The sequence below is a fragment of the Dipodomys merriami genome, unplaced genomic scaffold (genome assembly GCF_024711535.1).
Source record: "Dipodomys merriami isolate MVZ:Mamm:240054 unplaced genomic scaffold, mDipMer1.0.p SCAF_103, whole genome shotgun sequence".
In the NCBI taxonomy this organism is placed as follows: Eukaryota; Metazoa; Chordata; class Mammalia; order Rodentia; family Heteromyidae; genus Dipodomys; species Dipodomys merriami.
In genome coordinates this window covers 4,083,147-4,105,012 of record NW_027202305.1, presented here as the reverse complement: position 1 = coordinate 4,105,012, position 21,866 = coordinate 4,083,147, and the positions used below count along the sequence as shown (strand labels likewise).

At 46.2% G+C, this 21,866-nt stretch overlaps 1 protein-coding gene across 2 annotated transcripts in view; it reads left to right on the top strand.

Moving 5' to 3' along the window:
• Window positions 1-1,798: 1,798 nt before the first annotated feature.
• The window catches only part of LOC138810290 (alpha-tectorin), a 68,417-nt gene continuing 48,349 nt past the window's right edge, over window positions 1,799-21,866 (top strand). For both annotated transcript variants that reach the window (XM_069997398.1, XM_069997399.1), the window contains exons 1-6: window positions 1,799-1,862; window positions 4,741-4,874; window positions 7,481-7,768; window positions 11,257-11,394; window positions 12,072-12,237; window positions 15,954-16,366. In XM_069997398.1, coding sequence (XP_069853499.1) covers window positions 1,799-1,862; window positions 4,741-4,874; window positions 7,481-7,768; window positions 11,257-11,394; window positions 12,072-12,237; window positions 15,954-16,366 — 1,203 coding nt within the window. The remainder of the gene's footprint in view (window positions 1,863-4,740; window positions 4,875-7,480; window positions 7,769-11,256; window positions 11,395-12,071; window positions 12,238-15,953; window positions 16,367-21,866) is intronic.

The window sequence follows — 21,866 nt, the reverse complement described above, 5'->3', positions numbered from 1 at the left end:
GCAGCAGATTTGTTTGCAGTTTTAATCCCAGGCCTGGGGATGCTAATTCTGTAATGTTATACAGTTGCCTTCTTTTGGGTACAAAGGGAGAAGAGGGGGGTTCTTTTGTGTTTTTCTCTGCAAAGTGATTTGATCAGAAAGAACCAAGGTTTCAGCTCCAAGTACCTGACATTTCCATCTGAATCTACTTTTTTTTTTTTTTTTTTTTTTTTTTGGTAAGAGGTGGTGGCTGGGGGAGGGGACTGGGGAGGTCTAGTTTTTCAGGAAAAGAACCTTTCTACACAATCCTGAAACCGATCTTTAGATTTACTTTTCCTTGATCAATAGGAAGGGGGGGGTGAGAAAGCTTGATTGCAACTCAACACTTACCTGACTGTAGCACAGGACTAACTGAATTTTTAGTTTTACAAGTACAAGATTCAGACATCCTTTCAGGAATCAGAAATAATTGGCAGCAAGTTGGGAAGAACTAACATGAATTCTTGTTTTACCTAATTGTGCCTGATTTACTAAGCGTTGGCTTTCATATTTCTGACTCAGTTCCTCCAGCCTCTACAAAACAGGTTAGTGACATGTTTTTTCCCCCCTCCATAAATACAAATATCTAAGTGAATTATGTGCTGTTCTCTGCATTGCTTCCCTAAGGGCTCTCGTCTTGCGTTTGTTTGGCACCTGCCTCTGCTAGCGTGTTTGATCTCTTCTGAAATCCTTGTACACAGTTTTCAGCAAAACTGACTACTGTTGAATATGTGCTTGAAATTGCAATGTGCGTGCTTGACAACTGGAAATCTGCAATAAAATGCTCCCAGGACAAACGCATTGCTTTCCTGTGAAAGTTTGACTGAAGAGTTTCGATCACTTCAAATGATTTTTAAAAAGAAAAGAGAAAAGGAAGTTTATTTATTTTTAAGGATGCCCTTGGGCTCAGGCTTTGTGGTTAGCCATGCACTTTGGTGCTTATTGCTCAGGTGTATGTTGAATGTGGGGCTCGTGAGTGAGTTTGCCTCTCAGCTTTGTGGTGTCAATGCAGACCGCTCGTGCTCCTAGCAGAGGGAAGAAACACCAGTTGCACTGATTGTAAACTGCCAGTCAAATAAGTTCAATGAACTCGCTGGAACTAATCACTTACTTGTGCACTGGGTGCTACTTTTATTATAATTCTAATGAACAACCTTTGTGTGCTTCACTTTTTCTTTCCAAGGTAGCTGTTATTCATTTTGTGAGGCAAACATAAGTGGATCTCTTAAATCACAGAGTCTTTGATGGCTTGTGAATCTGGCCAGTGAAATACTAGGTGGGTGCCATAGCATATAACAGTTATGAGACGCTCTCAACCCCTTACCTAGAGAACCCCAGGGAGTGTTAGCCTACATTTCTTTGCCGTGATTGATAGAAATCCTGGTATGACAAGTAGGAAGTCCAGGTCTCACAAAGGACAGGATTTCTGGCTTAAGACATCTCAGGGATGGCTGCTGCTCCTCAGTACTCTCTCAGATGCACAGAAGATACCTACCTGCCCTTGTTACCAATTGCTGCTCATTGATTTCCAACAATTTGCACAATCTCATTGCACTTCCAGACTGGCTTCTTTGGGGTTCTAATCTGTTCACAAAGGGTTGAAATAAGGAACTGTGCCCGTCCGGGAGTCCCAACCCGACACAGAATGACTGATGTTATGATGTGAATTTGCCCTAGGATGGTTCAGCTGTGCCTCGGGATTTGCCACCAAGCACACCTGGTGTTCTGTTTACTCTGGCAAGCTGGGGATTTTTTTTCTTTTTCTTTTTAAAATTCCAGGATGAATTATTCATCATTGCTTAGAATTTGGGTCTCTTTCATCTTCGCACTTGTACAGCACCAAGGTGAGTACTCCTGAATTCCATAAAGCTCTTGATTAGCATGCTCCTGAATTTATAAAGAGACGCTGTTGTCGAAATCATAATTGTGAGGGCAGGCGTACATGCGTCTACATATACAACAACAGAAAATGCAAATTAAATTCGCTTGTCAAGGGTAAAATACAGTAACTCTGAATGATATTCCCTTCCAGTCCTTTTTCTTACTTAACTTTGAACATAATTTGTACATTACCAAAGAAGGTCTTTAAAATAATGCAAGTTATTTCCATTAATATATGTAACACACACACACATCACCCATTTTCCAGTCATTGATTACCATCAGGCCATTTAATGGGTGGTAAGATTCCAAAGACTTATTTTTTTTCTTTTAACTAAAATTTCCTAAATTTTAATGGCCTTGATCTTGATGATGTGGATGTCAGGAAATGTATGACACAGACAAAAAAAAAGTCTAAAGCTATAAGTGGAATAAGATGAGACAGTCCTCCGCTTCCATAATTCTTTTCGCTGTACAACATTGCTCTGTTACCCCCAGAATGGGTAAGTGACAGGCAACATAAATTTCCTTCTATTGTTTGTGGATTTGAGACAAGGCTGGTCAACATAGCTCTTCCACTTTGATGACTGATTAAAATTCCAAAGGCTCTTTCTTTCTGTTTTGGGTTTGTTTGGTAAATTCAGCTGGCACATGGTTACAAGTCTCCGATGAACAGCTCTGAAAACTATGTGCATGAAGGCCTGGGTAGAATGAAATAGTTATAGCATATAAATGATAGCATTATTTGTTGCATGAAAATACCTCCCATGCCTTTGCCAAGAAAATGCGTGTTGTTTAATGAAAAAGGCTCCTTGAAGCGTACTTATGTTTACTGTGAGTTCTCTAGCCTGCCGTGAGCATGGTAGGGGTGATCTTTCTTGTATTAATTCTGGCACTCTTGCTAGGTCATGCTATCCATATGTATAATGGCTCTGGAGATGGAAATCGCAGTAGTTTAAGCCCCTCCCTTTTGTTAAGTACCCTTTGCAATTCAACAAATAATGTATGGAATACTCACAATATTAAGTGTACTGATTTTTATATTCTTCTTGAGGTTAATTTTTAAACTGTCCACTATTCCTGTGTCATGTCAGTTACCAGCTAGGGTCACTTACAGAGACAGGGTCCTGGGAGTTGCCTCTCATTAGGTTAGGGACAGACTCCTTCTTGAGGAGTTTTAATTTCCCATCCTGTCGACAGATTAATCAGTACTGTCCCAAACTCCAGGACCCATCCCATAAAAATGATAACGATTCCATGTAAATTTGAACCCTTGTTCTTACTTGGGCGTGGCTCCCCAAAAGGCTTCCCATGAAGGAAAGCCCTTAGCATGACTTCATTTCTTGCTATTAATTCACGGAAGCATCACCCTTCAATTAAATAAGCGCTGAGTTTAATGGTAGGTAGGGTAGGGGTTGGAAGGATTTTTTTTTTTTTTAAAAAAAAGCTCTTGTCTTCTAGGAATTGGGAACTTGTTATCATTATGTAAATAGGACTGTTGGAAGGTGCTTTTTCTACTACTGATTGTAAGGACAAACTCAGCCAGCCCATGGCCCAGGGCCCTGGGGAAATCTAATTGGTCACAGCGCCCCCTGCAGGTTAAAATTTGGTTGGCTTCTCAGAAATTTCAGGGGCTTAGGAAACAAGGCTTATAATAGACTAAGATCAGACTCTGCTCCACTCCCGCTGATGTTGGCCAGCGGAAAGAGGTGAGCTCTCTGTTTTAGCAGCCCTCCCGCTCCCGCCTTCAGAGCTAGGGAGCTGGCCCTTTGCCCGACACTGCTGGGCTGCTCCCTGGCCACTCTGTGCTCTTTTTCCTGAGCTGTTGTCTGTTCACTAAAAAGCTCTCAGAGGAGCATGACAGCCCTGGGACAGTGCCTCTCATCCGATCAGCTCAGTCAGTGCCACTCAGGCACTTTCCCCCAGGAGAGGGCAGACATGAGACTGAGCCTCAGCCTCTGCGTGGCACCCCCAACTTCTTCCAAAGCTGTGGCCCGGAGCCCACGACGGGTTTGCCACTGCACCAAAATCTCCAAACAAATTTTATAAAGGGGGAAGATGTCCTGTTGGTTAATCGTCATTCAAGGGAGGAAAAAGATCGTGGCATAGAAAAGCGTTTACTGAAACAGAGATTACTTCACAGCTGCAATGGACCAAATGTCCAGGGAGGAAGTGACATTGTGAGTGTGTGTGATGACATCACCTTGGGCTGAGAGGCTGAGGAAGAGAGTGCCTTTCGTGAAAAGCAGCTGGGCAGCGAGCCTCCAGGGCTGGGCTCAGTCAGAGCCACTCTCGGGCCAGTTACAGACTCTTTCCTCCCACTCTTGCCCTGGTATTGATTGCCTTCTGGTATCTTCTGCCTTTGGGCTCCAGGAAGAAGGGTCTTTTCTCAGGAAAAGCTTCCATAGTTGAGTTCTTGGGCTGGGAGGGAACTAAAGGTGACCACCGCTGCCACCTCTCTGCCTGGCTATCTTGTCAAGACACAATCCCCCCCCCCCCCAAGCATGCCACACAGAGAGGCTCGCTCGCCACTCAGTGCTCAAGAACTCCAGGCAGCCTGGATGTCACCACCTAGTAGCCAGCTGTCACCATTACTCTCCCCAAATGCACAAACACAGGAATGGAGCAAAATGGGCTTTCCCTCCCCTGTTTCCCTTTCTCCCTGAGTCAGTAGAATCATGTTCTGGTTATAGCTGGGTTTAGGATGAGGAGAAAGGTCATCTGACTTGCATTTGGCTTGTAAGCCATATTCAAAGAAGCTGGCTTTATCAGGTGGAGGAAAGTAGCTTGCCAAATGGAAAAGACAGGTGCCCTGTATCTAATAACCATCTCTCTTGACAGTTCAGCCCAGGGAGCTCATGTATCCATTTTGGCAGAATGACACCAAAACACCTAAAGTGGACGATGGGAGCTCATCTGAGATCAAGTTGGCCATCCCGGTTTTCTTCTTTGGCGTTCCTTACCGCACTGTCTATGTGAGTACAAAGGCAGCCAGGGGCTGCCTATGCTTCTCTCTCCTTTGTTTGTCATTAAGGAAAGCATTTTAAATACCCTTTCCCAGGGCTCTGGGAATGGAGGATTTATTGGCAGCCCCAATGAGAAGTTCTGAGATTTCATGAGCTGATAGGTTTTATGATTAAGAAAGTCAAAGGTATATTTAGTGGCTAATGTTCATAGCAGAGGAGTCTACAGCGCCATAAATTGCTCTTGTGGGTGATTAAACACAGAAGCGAAGCAGCCCCAATGCCATGAACATTATTTCTGCTACTCCACAAGCTAAAAAGATACAGGGAGCCACACCGGGAGCCGTGCCTTGTCCCTCTCCCTTCGGGGCTTGTGAAGCATTTCCACATCTGCTGTTCTTGGCCTGCCAACCAATTTGAAGTCATACTGGAATGCTCTCGGAGAGATAATCAGCTATGGTAGAAGGGTGTCTGCTGAACTGCCCACCGTCGTTCGGTCTGTAGCCATGCCAGAGGGTGCCATTGTGAAGCTGGGGCTAAGAAGGGGCTTCGTTTACTGTCAGAGTTCTTGAGGAGCCTGCCTTCTAGCTCACTGTGTGTGTTATTTGGTGGCCTGCCAGTGAGACTGTTGTATTGAGCCGCCAAGCCCGTCTTTATCTCTGGTCTTCACGGATGGAGGGAGGCGTGTGTAGATCATGGGACATTCCGTTTTGTTCTGCATCTTGCCCTGGAGGGGGTAAATAAAACCTTCCCACCCTTCTCCTCCTCCTCACATTCACCTCAGGACTGGCTCCTGTGACAAAAATCATCCTTTCTTCCCTTGCCTTACCAGTACTTCCTATCTAAGCAGTAGCGAGACCAGCCCTTGCGTCACGTGGACCCTCTCAGCCAGCTTGCTTTCCAGGCCTGTCCCAAACCTGCTGATTCAGCACCCCAGGGAGTGGGGGAGGGAAGCCCAGCACCCAGTTTTGAGGAGCCTTCCTATGAGCCTGGCGCTCACAGAAGTTTGAGACCCACTCATCTAAGGTAGCGCCTGTGTGTTTTAATTGCATCCATTATTCCCTAAAACAACACGTTCCCGTAGCACCCCCAAGCTTTTGATGTTGTCCTCACATGGGCCTCCTGGTCTGTAAAAGCTGACTGTGAGTTTTGCAACGTGTTAACCTGATTTTGGAGATGGGCGGTGACTACAGGACTTTGGTTCTGGAAGCCTTAGGCTTGGGCCTCCAGAGCAAAGATATTTATAGTTAACGTTCCTCTTCTTTCTCCACGCTAACAAATGTCGTGTCTTAGTTTGTGACGGAGAGCCCGAAGCGTTCTTGCCCTTGCAAAAGGGCAGACTGTAAGTTGGGGGCAGATTACCTGAGGGGAAATGGTTCCCTGCCTTTCCAGCCCGGTGAGTTATGACATTTGTGGGCCTTTGAGTTGTTCCCTGTTTCTTGAAGACAGCAGGCTCCTGCCACTCTGATCCCTTGTCTTTCTTTCCAAATCCAACACTCTCGCTTCTGACGCACTCTGAGGTGCCGTTGGTCCAGGTAGAGAGCCCTTGCCTATGGGATTTGGGTCACTGCTGATGTTCATGCCCTCATAGACCCATGGATAGGAAACCAGCCATTTGTTTTCTCCATCCCAAAGTAGCATGTACTCCCACCTCAGGTGTGTCTGATGTTGAAGCCCTCTGAGCCACCTGGTTCAATCAGTGCCTTTCACTTGCAGGATTGTTTGCAGTTCCCATGTGAATGGAGGGGACAAATTGGCTTGTGATTTGCAGTAAGGATTTGTCATTTCACTAGGCCACTTACAAACTGGGAAAGAATCACCATAAGCAGATCCATTACCTATGCAATGTAAGCTGCTCATGTGTCAATCTTTATACAGCCATGGTGCAAAGAAGCTACCAATATACCAAAGCCAGGATGGAATGAGGGCATCAGTGGGACTTCATCTTGTCCTGGTCTGATGACAGAAATGGCTGTGACATCACTAGGAATCACTGAAAGCCAGGTGCTAGTGGTTCACACTTATACTCCACACACACACACACACACACACACACACACACACACACACACACACACACACACACACGTCTTTTAAATGTCTCATCAGGAACAGATAGAGTTCATTCTGATACCTGAGTTCAATGAAGGAGCATGTGATCTATCTCTGAAATCTACCATTCTTTCCCCATAAAATAGGAATCAAGGTCTACTATCAATCTCCTTGCTTTTGAAAATTGAACTTTGCTTTCCACATGTGTTTGTTTTCCCTGTCTCTTTTGCACCTGTGACTTGGAAGATGTCTTCATTGCACCAGCAACCAGTAGCATCTGACAAATGCAAATAGCGATAGGCTAGTGAACGTGAAAATGAGACTGGTTTATTAGTAAGAAACAAAGCTGGCTACAAATTGAAAGTGAAAGGGAGCCAGTGAGTGTGTCTGGGTGTAAACAGACTCCTCATTTCTACAATGGGGGCTGGTGTCGATGGGTTTTCTAAATCAGTAAGTTGACGGTCATTTTCATCCATGGGACCAGGCACATGTCAGGCCTTAGTTTGTGACTCTGAACTTGTCCTGATTTCAGATCCATCATGCCCAAACCGTTCTCATTTCTGTAGGTCAATAACAACGGCGTCGTTTCCTTCAACGTGCTGGTGAGCCAGTTTACACCAGAATCCTTTCCCCTGACGGATGGGAGGGCCTTCATCGCCCCGTTTTGGGCAGACGTGCACAACGGAATTCGAGGCGAGATCTATTACAGAGAGACCATGGACCCCGTCATCTTGAAAAGAGCCACCAAGGACATCAGGAAGTACTTCAAAGACATGCCAACCTTCTCTGCCACTTGGGTTTTCATTGTGACATGGGAGGAAGTCACATTTTATGGCGGCAGCAGCACCACACCTGTAATCATTCAAAATTTCCACTTTCCACTTGCTATTCCTGACATCTAATTCTTGTCCATCTTCTCTGCTGTGAAGGAATCTAATTGGGAGAAAAGAGGAATGTCAGTTTGCTTGAGCTAAACGGATGGGTCTTGCCACCCACTTTCCACAGAGGGAAATATCAGAGGAACCAGTCCAGTCAGCGGTGACAGTTCAGATATTTCAGATAAGTCCCCGTGATCACAATCCATTACCAATGTCTTAAAAAGAGCCTCCTGATGATGTTCTTGTAATACATACCATTGTACTTGCAAAAGAGTGATTAGGGTACTGAGCTCATTCTAAGTCACGTGTGTAGGGACCCAGGGAGGAACTCAAAGGTTTTTTGTTGTTGTTTTTTTTCTTTCCCGAGGCATGTGAGTTTCTCTTCATCAGTAATTCCCCCCCTTTCCTCCTCCACAAAATCTAATAGAAAAAGCAGTGTGCCAGGGTTGAGTACAAATAACCTGGCTCATTTTATTATGTTACAACATTTTTTAAAAATCGTGACCAGGGCTGAAATTATTCATATTTGATGTTAATTAGAGTGGGCAGTTAAAGCATTTCATGGATAAAGTTTCAACATCTGCTCTGAAATCCCAAATGAGCAGTGAAATAAAAGTCAAATAAGAAAGATGATCACTGGCATTATCATAGAGATAATCAACTTTCTGCATAAGAGGACAGACTAGAGTTTGCATAAAAGCCTGCAGCTTGTTTGAGTAGCTGAAGTAGCAGACCTGTGTCTCTTAACTGCATAATTCCCCAGTAAGCAAAGAGGCTCTACCCTCTTCTTTCTTAAGATTAGTTCTAATTCCATCTGTTTTCCAGTTTCCTTGGCAATGAGTCAGTTGTTTAAGGGTAGAACAGAAACACTTGAGTCAGAGAGAGGTTAAAAAGTGCTGCTCTTGCAATCTGTACCTACATTGATGCGATGAGCACATTGTGTTTTAGCACTTTCTGGCCAAAGCATCTCAGAGCACTTTATTGCTAAGCGGTCCTGCAGAACAGAAAGACACAAGTTTAAACAGCAGATTCATTGGCTGGAAATCACCTCTAAAGAAGCATACGTTTCTCTCTGTCACGTTATGGATGGCTAACGACTCCTCGGGTGATGTTTTATGTTCTTTTAGCCTCATAGCTTACAACGTTAGAATGCAGGATGCCAGCAATCCATAAACTTTAAGAGTCTGGGGGTGGGGTGGAGCGGTAAAGAAGAAATGCCCGTCCAATGCTGACCACATTTTTTTTCTCCAAAAAGCCCATTGGCCATAAAAGTGGCAAGATAATTTAGATATTTTTCTGATTTCTACTTTGGAATGAAATTTCTGAAATAGTTGAGATCTTCTTTTCCATGAGCATCAATGATGAGCTCTAAGTGCTTTGAGCTCCTTGAGGAAAACAAAACAAAACAAAAAGCTGATGGAGAAAAACCGAGCTGCAGAAGTAGAAGTGTCCCTTCCTTTGAAATGCCCTTCCCACCATCAGGCCAACCAAACACTGGGCTTGGGAGATCATTTTTAGGTCCAGAAAGTATCGTGAAAGTCTAATAGAAAGGGACAGGGACCCACTTACTTCACTGAAAGGGAAATCAATATTTACTAAGAGTTTAGTGCCTGGCTGTAATAGGCTACTTTACATATCATTTAATCCCCATAAAAATGTTCCCTCAACAAGTACTAGCTCTGCTTTCAAAATGGCAAGAAAAGGGATTTGAAATCTCCTAGGAGGCAGAGCAGGGTCCACACTAAAGTCTGCTAACTGAATCCTCAACTCTTTCCAGGTCTGGTTTAAATCCTCAGAAGCAAAAAACCAATTCTGCAAAACAAGATTTCACAAAAACAAAACAAAAGCAGATCCAGAAAAATCTTAAAGCAAATGTTGAGGAAGCTGGGGTGGGGGCGGGGAGTGGAGGGGAATAATGAGCAAGTGGGAATGTGTGATACACTCAGCCTCAGGGGGTGGCATTAGGATGGCTGGTGAATTCCTGTGACTTCTAGGGTGGGTGAGAGGATGCTCTCAAGACTTGATTGGACCACAGGTGCCTCCAGTACTGTTTTGGAGGAAGGACTTCATTTCCGAAGGAGAACCCTGGTCTGAAAGAGATGAACTTTAATCCTTGTGTGATCTTGACTTTGCCTCGGTCTCTTGAGCTTTGTAGTAATCTTGGGTTTATTGCTTGCTCATTTCCGTGTCCCACTTTCATTGAATGGGGCTGAAGAATGAAGGCATGTACCTGGGTGGCTCTATCCTAAACGCCATCAGTTGCTGTAGGCAGGGGGTTGGGGGCGGGGAGGAGAAAGCCCTTTACAAACAGGACTTTTCTTTGCTTGCACTCTGCCCCTCCCTGGGGCTGTCTGAAATAGGGAGAGCTGGGGCTTCCAATATCCTCCTCTCCAGGTTGATTACACAGGATAGGGACTCCAGCCTTCCTCTGTGTCTGGCAGAGATGTTCCCCAGGATGGTACCAGATGGCTGGGCAAAGAGTGAGGGTTGAATGGAGAAGGGTCAGCATGGCCTGTGCTTTGAGCTCTGATTTCCTGTGCATTTCCTGAAAACACTGATGATGAGAAAAGGGAAATCATGAAGGGTAGAGCTTGATACTGCTTAATTCTGAGAACATTTGCAAGGTGTGTTCAAATTTATATAACATCTTTGTCCTTAAATCATTGAAAATTAAGACAGTATATAAGAATGGTTGTGCTAAGAGATTGACTGGGAACTTCTGGCTGCAATCCTATTTGTGTGGCTGGGTCACTACTAACCTTCCAGAAACTCATTTCCCTTACTCTTCAGTTTTCTTAGCAATAGGGTGAAAATGGGCTCAAACATCGCCTGCCATATATAGCATTGGTCTGAGTTACAGCTGAGCCCTGAGGATTTTACAGATAGAAAGTAATTCATAAATGCTCAATTAGAGGAACAATTTCTTCCCACAAAGTGCTCTAAAAAAATCACTTCCCAACTTCCATTTTAAAAGGGGAAGACATCTCGTCAAGATCAGCAGTGTGTTCCAGGAATGGAGGGAGTCCATTCCAGAGGAGAATTGTATTTGCCACCAGGAGCAATCACTCACTCTTGCCCTCCTCATCCGTGCCCCACCCAGCCTACCATGGGAACCACCTAGCCCCGACAGCCTCTTTCCCATAGTTTATTCTCATGCTGCCATCTATAGGCGATCTCCTATTATGGCCAGCCGGGGGGCCTCTCTTCTGTCTGGTTCCTGACAAGACAGGAGCCGAGCGCTGAGTCAGACTCCAGGTTTATCTCAGGCTATTTCTCTTTTAGATGCATAATCCCACACATCTTGCTTTTCCCACTGGTGGCAAGAACAAATGCAGGGAGCAGGCAGAGCATGAGGCTAGGTTGCTGAGCTGCTGGGGTGTGGGGGAGGGGGCAGAGGAAAGGGGAACCACCCCTTGGGTCAGGACCTCTGTGCCAGTCATGAGACCATCCTGCCCATCTTGTAGGTGAACACTTTCCAGGCTGTCCTGGTGTCCGATGGCTCCTACACATTCACGCTCTTCAATTACTATGAAATCAACTGGACCACTGGGACGGCAAGTGGCGGTGACCCGCTGACGGGTCTTGGGGGAGTGATGGCTCAGGTAGGTGTTGGGTGGGGTTATGGCTCTGGAAGGTGTTGGGCAGGGGGGTGATGGCTCTGGCTCTGGAAGGTGTTGGGCAGGGGGGTGATGGCTCTGGAAGGTGTTTTGCATGTCACCCACAGATTTAACTCAGCATCCTGGCTGGATGGGCCCTACTAACAGTTTTTATATACAGTAAGCATGTACCTCTGCCCGGGCTCTGCTGCTTCATGCCTGTAATCCTAGCTACTCAAGAAGCTGAGATCTGTGGATCGTTACTCAAAGCCATCTTTGGAAAGAAAGTCCAGGAGACTCATCTCCAATTAGCCACCAAAAATAAAGCTGAAAATGGAGCTGTGGTTGAAGTGATAAAGCACCAACCTTGAGTAGAAGTCCTAAAGGATAGCCACCAGGCCTGATGGATCTCACAGATGGACTAAGAGTCTAGACTTGTCCATCCCTGCCACAGTGACCTGGTGTGGGGTGCACTAGAGGGGCTTGACATGCTTTGAATGATGGTTACTGGGAACCCAGGAAAGGGGCACCGTGCTAGACTGACACCACCACCAAGCCATATGTCCAGCTCAGAACAGGGTCTCTTGATTGTACACGTGCTAAATTTGCAAAAGTATCTGGGTCAGCGAACCAATAGGAGGGACGCATTCGCTCAAAAGTGTTGTCTTCCTCTTGTATTCTAGGCTGGATTTAATGGCGGAAACCTCACCAATTTCTTCAGCCTCCCAGGGTCAAGATCCCCTGAGATTGTGAATATCCAGGAGACCACAAATGTCAATGTTCCAGGCCGCTGGGCATTTAAAGTTGATGGGAAGGAAATTGACCCTGCCAATGGTTGCACATCCAGGGGTAAAGCATCTTCTCTTCTCTAGAGCAAAGTGGGGTTTGCTTGGTTTTGATTGACAGGCGAGCTTTTCAGCCAGGAGGGCGGACTCCTTTCTGATGCCTTACCCTTCTGACATCTCTCAGCTGGGTGATGGGGATCAAGGTAATTTTAGCATGCACATTCATCACCCCAGGAGCTAAAACGCTCTGTGTGGTGTGTGTGTGTGTGTGTGTGTGTGTGTGTGTGTGTGTGTGTGTGTGTGTGTGTGTGTGTGTGTGTGTGTGTGTGTGTGTGTGTGTGTGTGTGTGTGTGTGTGTGTGTGTGTGTGTGTGTAACTTTCAGAACCCCTGCGTGTGTGTGTGTGTGTGTGTGTGTGTGTGTGTGTGTAACTTTCAGAACCCCTGCCTGCTGTGTGGATACAGCTACCAGTCCTGAACAACTCAGAAGTGCACCCGGATCTTGAGTGATTTCTTAGTGAGACTGACAGAAGGGAGCCCTCCTGTTAAACATTATTTTATTGTTGTTGTCATCTCCCCTTCACGCTGTCTCTTCTCCTCTTTACTCTTGTGGCGCCATCTGCATTTGGTAGCTCCACGGGGTGGGCAAACTTGGAGCGTTGTCAAGTTTCTAGTAGGTCAGCCAGCACTTCCTTGTACGATTAGAAAGAAAGAATGGTGCTGTCTTTAGGGTAATGTCTCCTAAAATCCTTCCCGCAGCAGCAAAACATGAAGGGATTTGGAGAAAATCAAAGCTAGCATTAGGCCCCTGTGAAAATGCGGAGGTTGCACCCCAGTGGGTTTCCTTCACACTGACATTCAAAATGTGGAGCCTTCTTGAAACTGCCAAGACCCCTTCAGATGTGCAAAAGAGCCCCGGACTCTCCCAGGAACATGGCCATGTGTAGGTTTCTGCCTCTAATATGCTCAAAAGTATTCAGAAAATAGGATTTCTGTTAAAAATATTCCAAGTATAAAGGCTATGGCATCTCAAAGCAGGACATTGTTCACTCATTTATCCCCGCCTACCTACTTACCCATCTACCCGTCCAACCAACCTCATCTACCCACCCACCCCACCTATCCATCCATCCCACCCCATCCCATCTATCCATCCACACTCATTCATTCACCTAACCACAGTTCATCCCCCATCTCCATCTGTCCATCAACCTTTCCGTTTACCCACCTAACTAGGCATCCCCTGTCCACCCACCTACTCACCTGCCCATTCATCCGCCCATCCACCCATCCATCTGTACACCCTCTCATCACCAAGCCAGTCATGCCACCATTGCATCTTTCCAAAGAATATTGTGAGAGCCCCCTGGTGGTGCCAGTCACTCTGTTAGGTGCCAGAGACCATCGCAGGGATGATGGTGACGTTGTTCCAGACATCAGAGAGCATTTTGGTAAGGCATTGTCTTCCTCCCCTTGGATAGAAAACATGGAGCCTGCATGTTTTGGTAGCCCAGAAACATCTCAGCCCTCTCTCTGAACCCAGCTTCAAATCAGAAATGCCATATTCATATGGTCCAAATACATGCACACACCCTAACTCTGCACTGTGCCTTTGCCCTGTGGCAGTGACATGTGTGGTGTTGCTTGTGCTCAGAGTAGCAAATAAATGGTTTAAGTGTAAGCTGGTACTGAACTGGATAAGGAAGAGTCTAGTCCCAGGGCTCCCCTGGACTCCTGAGATTGGACCCTCTTCCATGATGTAGAGTCCTGGGGGTGCTACCTCAGGGCCTTTCTACCCTACCCCCTCTCCAGCTTGGACCAGTGTGTGAGAAGTTGCACACTGGCACCCAAGCCCCTCTTCCATTTTATCCAAACATTGGAGGGCCCACTGGCCAAGGACCTGCAGCCTAAGTGCCTAGTGCTCAGTGCCAACCTCTCACCCCAGCCCTGGGAATGAAAGGCTCAGAGAACCGAACACACTGGCTTGGAGAGCTATGGAGTTGGTCAGGTGCCAGCTGTGTACACAATCCCCACTTCACCTCCATTCTTTTCCTCCTGAGCTACGTAGGTTTGGTTTTTATATACAGGAAAATGCAATGTCCTTAAACAGACTGCCATGCATTTTTATGTGCCACTAGATGTATATCAATCTAATGAGACTGAGCTTTGGCCAGGGTTGTAGCAAAGAATGTGATTCCATACAGCTGCTTACTATATCATTTCACAAACACAGCTATTACAGAGAGTCTGCCTTTTGGTCCAAACCTCCTCTATTCAAAGGCCTTTTCCTCCCACTTATTGGAAGCCTGGAAAATGCATCGAATGGAAATGGTACTAGACGGTGGCTGTTACAATCTATGTACCCTTGAACTAGTGCCAAAGGCAGTAGCAGATTGAGGGCCTGTTCCAAGGGCTGATGCGTATAACCTGCTGGGAATGTGAATAAACCTATTATCTCATTTTGGGTACAATTCTCAACAGGTATAAAACATAATTGCCTGATGAAACATGTTCCTGTGAAACAGAGAGAGACACTCCTATCTTCTGCTCAGGTGGATGTTGTAACCCTGTGCGATCTGCAAGGCGTGGGGCGGGCGGGGGGTGGATTTTACTTGTTTGATGTTTGTTTTTTTGAAATAGGGTCTTCTAGGTTATTCCAAGCTGGCCTAGAACTTGTGATGCTCAGCAAGTGTGAGAGATTTTTAGAAACTTGAGCAATCTTAATTGAGCACTTACAAGCCATTGTTTTTCCTACTGTGTGCCAGCCCTTACATATCTTAATATCGCACAGTCTGTCCCATCTCAACCAGACTTCCTTAATTTAATGAATTCTGCTGCCTCTATCAACCTGTGTCAGCTCTTCCATCACAGCAGTGTTCCCTGTGAGGCAGGTGTACAGGTTAGGAAAACTGAGGCACATGGAAACCAAATCATGCATCTTGGAAGTGACTACAGAGTTGTGACTCTTGCTGGACTCTTGACTTGAACTCCAACCAAAGCCTAGACCATAACCCCCAACCCAAAGCACCTTTCTTGAAGTCATCACCCCCATCCCCAACCTCATTAGCTTCTTGAGCTGGAATTCATCTGAAGTTCTGTTTAGTGGATCAAAAGAGGGAAGTACTAGACTTGCCAGGCCCTAGAGCTGGGGGAAAAACAACCTACTGTGGGTGTAAGTTCTGCCTAAGCGGCATCTTCAGGATTTATTAACCTTTGAAAGTGCCAAACAAGAGGCCATTTGCTTCCAAAATCTTTCCATGAAGTCAGGATTTATATCTATATGTCAGATACTTGGTTGATGTTATTTACATCTTAGGACATATACGGGGCACCCAACAAATAAATGTCTATTGATTGAATGAACAAATTAGCAGATAAGCAAACAGCATGGCTGAGTTACCTGGGTACCATGAGGTCATTCTTTCGAATATTCTTCTTCCTATTCCTGAGCAGAAGGAAGTAGCTCTCAAGTGTTATAGTCTTTCCCCACAGATGAAGTCAGTGTGTGTGGGTTTGCTCACCAGCTGTGGAATTGGTAATGCCAAGAGCCTGTGCTCAATCCAGACTCTCTCAACTTGAAATCTTGACTTCCCCAGGGAGGGGTCTTGCATGGGTTTTACTCAATGGCTCTTAAGCTGCCACTTGTCAAAGGGGGGTGACAGTTCCCCCTAGTAGTGTCTTCCATGGATGATGTGGTGGAATGGCAGTGAAGCATTTAGCCCAGTGCCTGGCACAGAGGGTAAGTGCTCGATACATGTTGGCTCTGATGTCATTGTTTCTAGGACAGTTCCTCCGGCGAGGCGAGGTGTTTTGGGATGACCTCAACTGCACCATCAAGTGTCGCTGTCTGGATTTCAACAATGAGATCTACTGCCAGGAGGCCTCCTGCAGCCCCTACGAGTTGTGTGAACCCAAAGGCAAATTCTTCTACTGCAGCCCCGTGGAGACCAGCACATGCGTGGTGTTCGGCGAGCCGCACTACCACACCTTTGACGGCTTCCTCTTCCACTTCCAAGGTTCCTGTGCCTACCTGTTGGCCCGACAGTGCTTGCAGACTTCCAGCCTCCCCTTCTTCAGCGTGGAGGCCAAGAATGAGCACAGAGGGGGCTCTGCCGTCTCCTGGGTGAAGGAGCTCTCCATTGAGGTGAATGGCTACAAGATTCTCATCCCCAAAGGAAGCTACGGAAGAGTCAAGGTGAGAACCTCTCTGTCCCTCACAGGGCTGTAGACCTGTTAGAGAGTCTGCCGCCTGGGAAAGTGATCCCCCCACCTACTAGTGCTTCTGCTTATCTCTCTCTAAGTACCAAAGACCAGGTTTGTTTATTCCCTTTCTGACATGCAAGGATCTTGTAAGATGCTTTATTAAACCAAATAGCATTTGTAAAAGAACTCTGCTAAGCTTTCTCCTAAATATGCCTATCCATGTTTCTTTTTTTTTTTTTTTTTTTTGCTGGTCCTGGGGCTTGAACTTAGGGTCTGGTGCTGTCCCTGAGCCTCTTTTTGCTCAAGGCTAGCGCTCTACTACTTGAGCCACCGGGCCACTTTGACTTTTTCTGAGTAGTTTATTGGAGGTAAGAGTCTCATGGACTTTCCTGCCTGGGCTAGCTTTGAACCGTGATCTTCAGATCTCCTCATCCTGAATAGCCAGGATTACCAGCATGAACCGCCAGTGTCTGGTGTCTCTCCACTTTTTGATTTAAACTAAATTTGCATTCCTAGTTCTTTCCCTGATAGATACATGTGTGTGCCTGTACATGAGCACATACATGCACACACAGCTCAGAAGTAACAGGAGAGTTATATTTCATCTCCCATAAACCTGGCTTGCAATGGGCTGTAGTCACATGACCATACCCTGACTCTGGTGTAAGTACAAAGGGCAAACCCCTAGTTAATTTGAGCCTTTGGTTAGTAATCCTCACTCCTCCCAGCCTCCATCCTGTTTGCCCAAGAGCCATTCTGTAGATTTCTCTACAGAGAAATCTCCACATTGATTGAAGCCACCCAGGCAGCTGCCTGGAATGGCTTAAAGACTTCCTTAGTGAGGTTGTATGGGAAGATCTAGGAAAAGCTTTACTAAAACAACCTCTGTACTGGGATGCCCTGCTCCTACCTAGACGGACAGAGAAGAATGTGGGCTTCTGTGTGGCTGTTTAGCACATGCAAATGATACCTGGATTTGTTTAACATATGCAAATGCTGTCTACTGGGATTTCAAAATGAAGCCAGTAGCAACTGGTTACTCAATTAGTGGAGGCCCAGTGTTCAAAATGTTCAAGAAGACCGTGTAGCAGCCGTGGATTTATCGGAGCAAGAGTGACCTAGACACAAAGTGTTGATTGCTTCAGCCCTTGTGGCAATCCTTTGCCATCCTTAGTCCTCCATGAGATCGCAAGGCCAAACTGACGTCAGTGCAGGAATTTCTTTTCTTTCTGAATGCCCTGTAGTTTTAAGTGAGAGAGCATGTCCAACAAAAGTTGGGACCAAGGAACTCACTCTTTTTTTTTTAAATTGTGAAAATACTGTACAGAGGGGTTACAATTACATGGGCAAGGTAATGAGTACATTTCTTATCAAGCATTGTTGCCTCCTCCTTTGTTTCCCCTTCCCGTTCCTCTCCTCCCCCCCCCCCCCCCCCGCCAAAGTTGTAAAGTTTGTTTTTTGACTCACTCACTCTTCTAGCTCTTGTCCTTTCTAGGTCTGTACAGCATATCGGTTTTATAAATTAGGAAAGTGAGCTATTACTTTGGTTGAAATACCAATTTGCTTGTTACTTGGTTAGTGTCCCTGGAAACAGCTTTATCTACCCAGTCAAGGCTAAGAATTTGAGTACAGAAGTTTGGAGTTTTTCCATTTTAAATTTATATTGTGCTCTTCAGCTGCTGTCCTGATCCTGGTAGATAGATGCTAGCATTTCAAGCTTAAAAAAAATTTTTTTCAGTAGCTTTCCCCTACTTTTTTGTATTGTGAGAATGATATGCAGTTGAAAATGAAAACTCCATGCTTGCATTTTCATTCCTCTTACTTTTCATTTTGATTAAAATTCTTTTTTGCTCACAGTCCGACTTTTTTTTTTTAAGAAAGAAAGGAGCACTGTCATTTCTTTCAGGCCCAGTGGCTCTGCTAATTTTGCGTGGCTCTGTTCCATCGTCCAGGCGTAGGGCATGGATTCCTCAATTTTCTGTAGCAGCAGGGAGATGTGGACGTGAATATAAATGTTTCAGAAAGAAAAGGTTATGTGACTCCAACTGCAAGCTAACAATGGCTTCCTTTTCCCTCTGCCAAACGGTGTCCAGTGTCTTTGAATACACCTGCTCTGCTGGGGAGAGTGGCTGGCTGGATGGCAGAGCCTTGACCCAGGGTGACTTGAGGACAGGCAGGGAGAGAGGCGGGAGGCAGGAAGGAGCCTGAGATGCCCGGGAGGTACCTGACTCCATCCGCCAATTGTGCCCGGCTGAGAATGGCCAGACATCTTTGCTTCCAAACTAGAGGTCCTCCTTCTCTAACCCTGTCTTCATATGCTGGGTGATGAGGTGCGTTCTGCCTATGGACATTTTTCTCTGTTAGCAAAACAAATTCCTCTAATAACAAAACAAACAATTTGGGATCGCATATGCCAGCAGGGCCCAAAGAAAACCAACATAACTAAAAAAAAAAAAATCCATATCCAATTAATGTCTCCTTCTAGCTAATAGTTCCAGGTTTTCTTCTTTCTCTCCTCTATGAGAACAAATAGTTTAGGGTGTTCCCACAGGAAGGGAGCCCAGACCCCATCATCATGAAGAGCTGGGTCTCCGTGGCTGGAGGAACCTACTCATGTCCCTGCTACCACTGCAGCTGAATGACCTCTTTGAGTTCAGTTCTTCATCTGTAAAATGGGGGGCTGTTGTATCTCCTAGACTGGACATCTGGGCTGTAGCCCAGGGTGAGGACACAGCTTTGGTAGTCAGGTCCTGTCACCTGCGTGTCACATTAGCCATGAGCCTCCATTTGCTTTGTAAAAGGGAGCATGATAGGACCTGAAAGGTAGCCGTGAGCATGAAACAGAGGAGCCTCGTGTGCACGTCTGTGCACACCCCAGGACACAGGAGGCTCTCGGTAGATGCTGGCTCCACGTTGCTGTCACTCACCAAAATCCTGTTCAGTTCCAAGACCTAAGCTCTGAGATTCCTCTTCTTTTTTCCGTGAGTGTGCTAGTCCTGGGGCTTGAACTCATAGCCTGGCCCAAGTCCTTGAGCTTCTTTTGCTCAAGGCTACCACTTGAGCCACGACACCACTTCTGGCTTTTTCTGAGTAGTTTGTTGGCAACAGATAGAGTCTCATGGACTTTTCTGGCTGGGCTGGCTTCAAACTGTGATCCTCAGATCTCAGCCTCCTGAGTAAAACCAGGATTACAAGTGTGAGCCACCAGCATCTGGCATGTGATCCTCATCTACCTCCTCTCCCCACCATGTCCTAGGAGACACACTGTTGAAGAAGGAAAATGCCTAATACACAGGGAGGAGAAGGGAAAGCCACGAAGTGATGTTGGTCTACCACCAGCTCATCAAGGCTGACCCTTGGGCCTGGGGGAAAGAAACAAAGGATCACATGTTGGAATCAGAGTTCTTTTCCCAGCTGTGTAGAGCCCACAGTCATTTGTGATGAGAATGCATAGGGCATCATAAACACATCTGCCAGGAAAAAGGACGTGACCTGAAACATTACCTATATCTAGGCTTGAGATGAGGTAGAATGAGGTGAGAACAGAGAGAGGAAGCCAGGAGCGATCACTGCAATGTCCAGATCCTGTCTATGCCATGGCTTTCTGCTTTGAAATGCAGAAGACTTTGCCCTTTGCTAGTGGGAGCTTGACCAGGAAGATAGGAAAGCATTCGAACTGTATGTGGTTGGCATTCCACATGACCCTTGAAAACAATTTCCCTTTCTGTCTCCCAGCACAGCACAATGGCTGCCAGCCACACAGGCCTCTGGCCAGCTGACCTTGCTGATGGTTCTTCCTCACTCTTGCTGGCTAACTCTACCTAGGAGACCTGGATCCACTACCCAGCAACTCCTTAGTAGTTCTTTACAGGAGAGTTTCTTTTCCAGACTAATTTCTTATTTCCTTCCCCCACTGCCGGACTCTGAATATTTATGTCCCTCCCTATCTACGTGATAGCATCTTAAATTCCCAAGATGGCAGTGTGAGGAGATGGGACTTTCAGAAGACAATTAGGCTATGAGGCTCGAGCCCGCAGGAATGGCATTAGTGCCCTTACAATGTCACAGGGGGCACATGAGGGCCCAATGAGAAGGTGTCATCTCAGAATTAGAAGGTCACTGAATCTATTTGCACTCCTTTCTTAGAACTAGGAGGAATACATTCCTGTGATTTCTGAGCCATCGTTGTTGTGGTATTTTGTTGTTGCCTCCCAGTCTGAGACAGAAGACCAGTACTGGGGGTGGGCGATGCTATAACAAGTATGTCAAAATGCAACGGTGGCTTTGCACTGATCGATGGGTGGAAAATGGAAGGGTCTGGAAATTCAAACTAGCAAAGGCCCACATGGCAATGAGTGAACCAACAAGAGAGATTGTGTTGAAGGCCAGCACATCTCTGAGAGTGACCTGTGACATTGGCCATGGTGAATGCTGAGAGTAATGTCTAGACAGTCTGTTGTCTTGTTTCCAGGGTAACTCAGTGGCAGGTTAGACCCTTATCTTCCTGGTGTGCCAGTAATGGGATCCAGGATAGCCTGGAGGGTTGATGCGTGCTTAGCCCTCCAAGGACTGTTCTGGGACAAGGCATTCCATTACAGACATGACTGCCAGCATCTGCAGGAACAAGCCATGGCAAACGGGAAGAAGAGAACCAGCTCCCTCTGCTGCAGGCTTCTCAAGCCACCTGTTCACCTTATCTAGCTGCCAAGACTCACTTTGCTTCATTTCCCAGTTCTCACCCCACCCCAGAGACCAGCACCCCCTTTAAGCAGGGTACCTGTGTGTGTCCTTCCCTCCCCATGCGTGCCCATGATGCCACACTCTGCCAACAGTTGCTTGGTGCAGTAAGTCTGCCCTTCCTGTGGGTCAGGAAGGACCTTCTCAAATGCAAAGGTGGCTGTGTCCTTCCTTTGCGCACAGAAGCTCTCCCTGCACAGTAGACTTCCAGGTCTGTGTGTGTTGTGTTGTGTATAACATGGTGTAAAAGGCTTTCCAAGGTCTGTTCTCAACATGGGAGCCAGAGCAGTTCTTTTGACGTGGAAGTCAGATCATGTCGGCCCTTTGTGCTAAACACCTTCTTGGTTCTGTGTCCTGCTCTAGGTCAAGTCAAGGTCTTTGGGGAGGCTGACAGGCCCTCCTTGTTCTGGCTGTGGTCCTCTCTGACATCAGCTGCTCTCTCTGCTCCTGCCTTGGAGAGACCCTGCCCTCCAGCAGGAGCCCAGGAAGACCGCAGGGAGCAGCCTGTAGTTCCCTCCTCACCCCCAAGTAATGGTGGTTTTCATCTCAATTGGCCCCTCCCCATGGAGGTTTGGCCTGATCATCCAATGTAAAATTAGAAACTCTCTTCCCTAGGGCCATCCACAGTTCCTCCTTGACTTCTCTGCATGGCACTTATCTGATACAATTCAATATTTTATTCTGCTGGTTGTCAGTCTCCCTAGCTAAAACATAGGTCCCACAAAGCAGAGTTTTTTTTTTTTTGTCTATTTCAC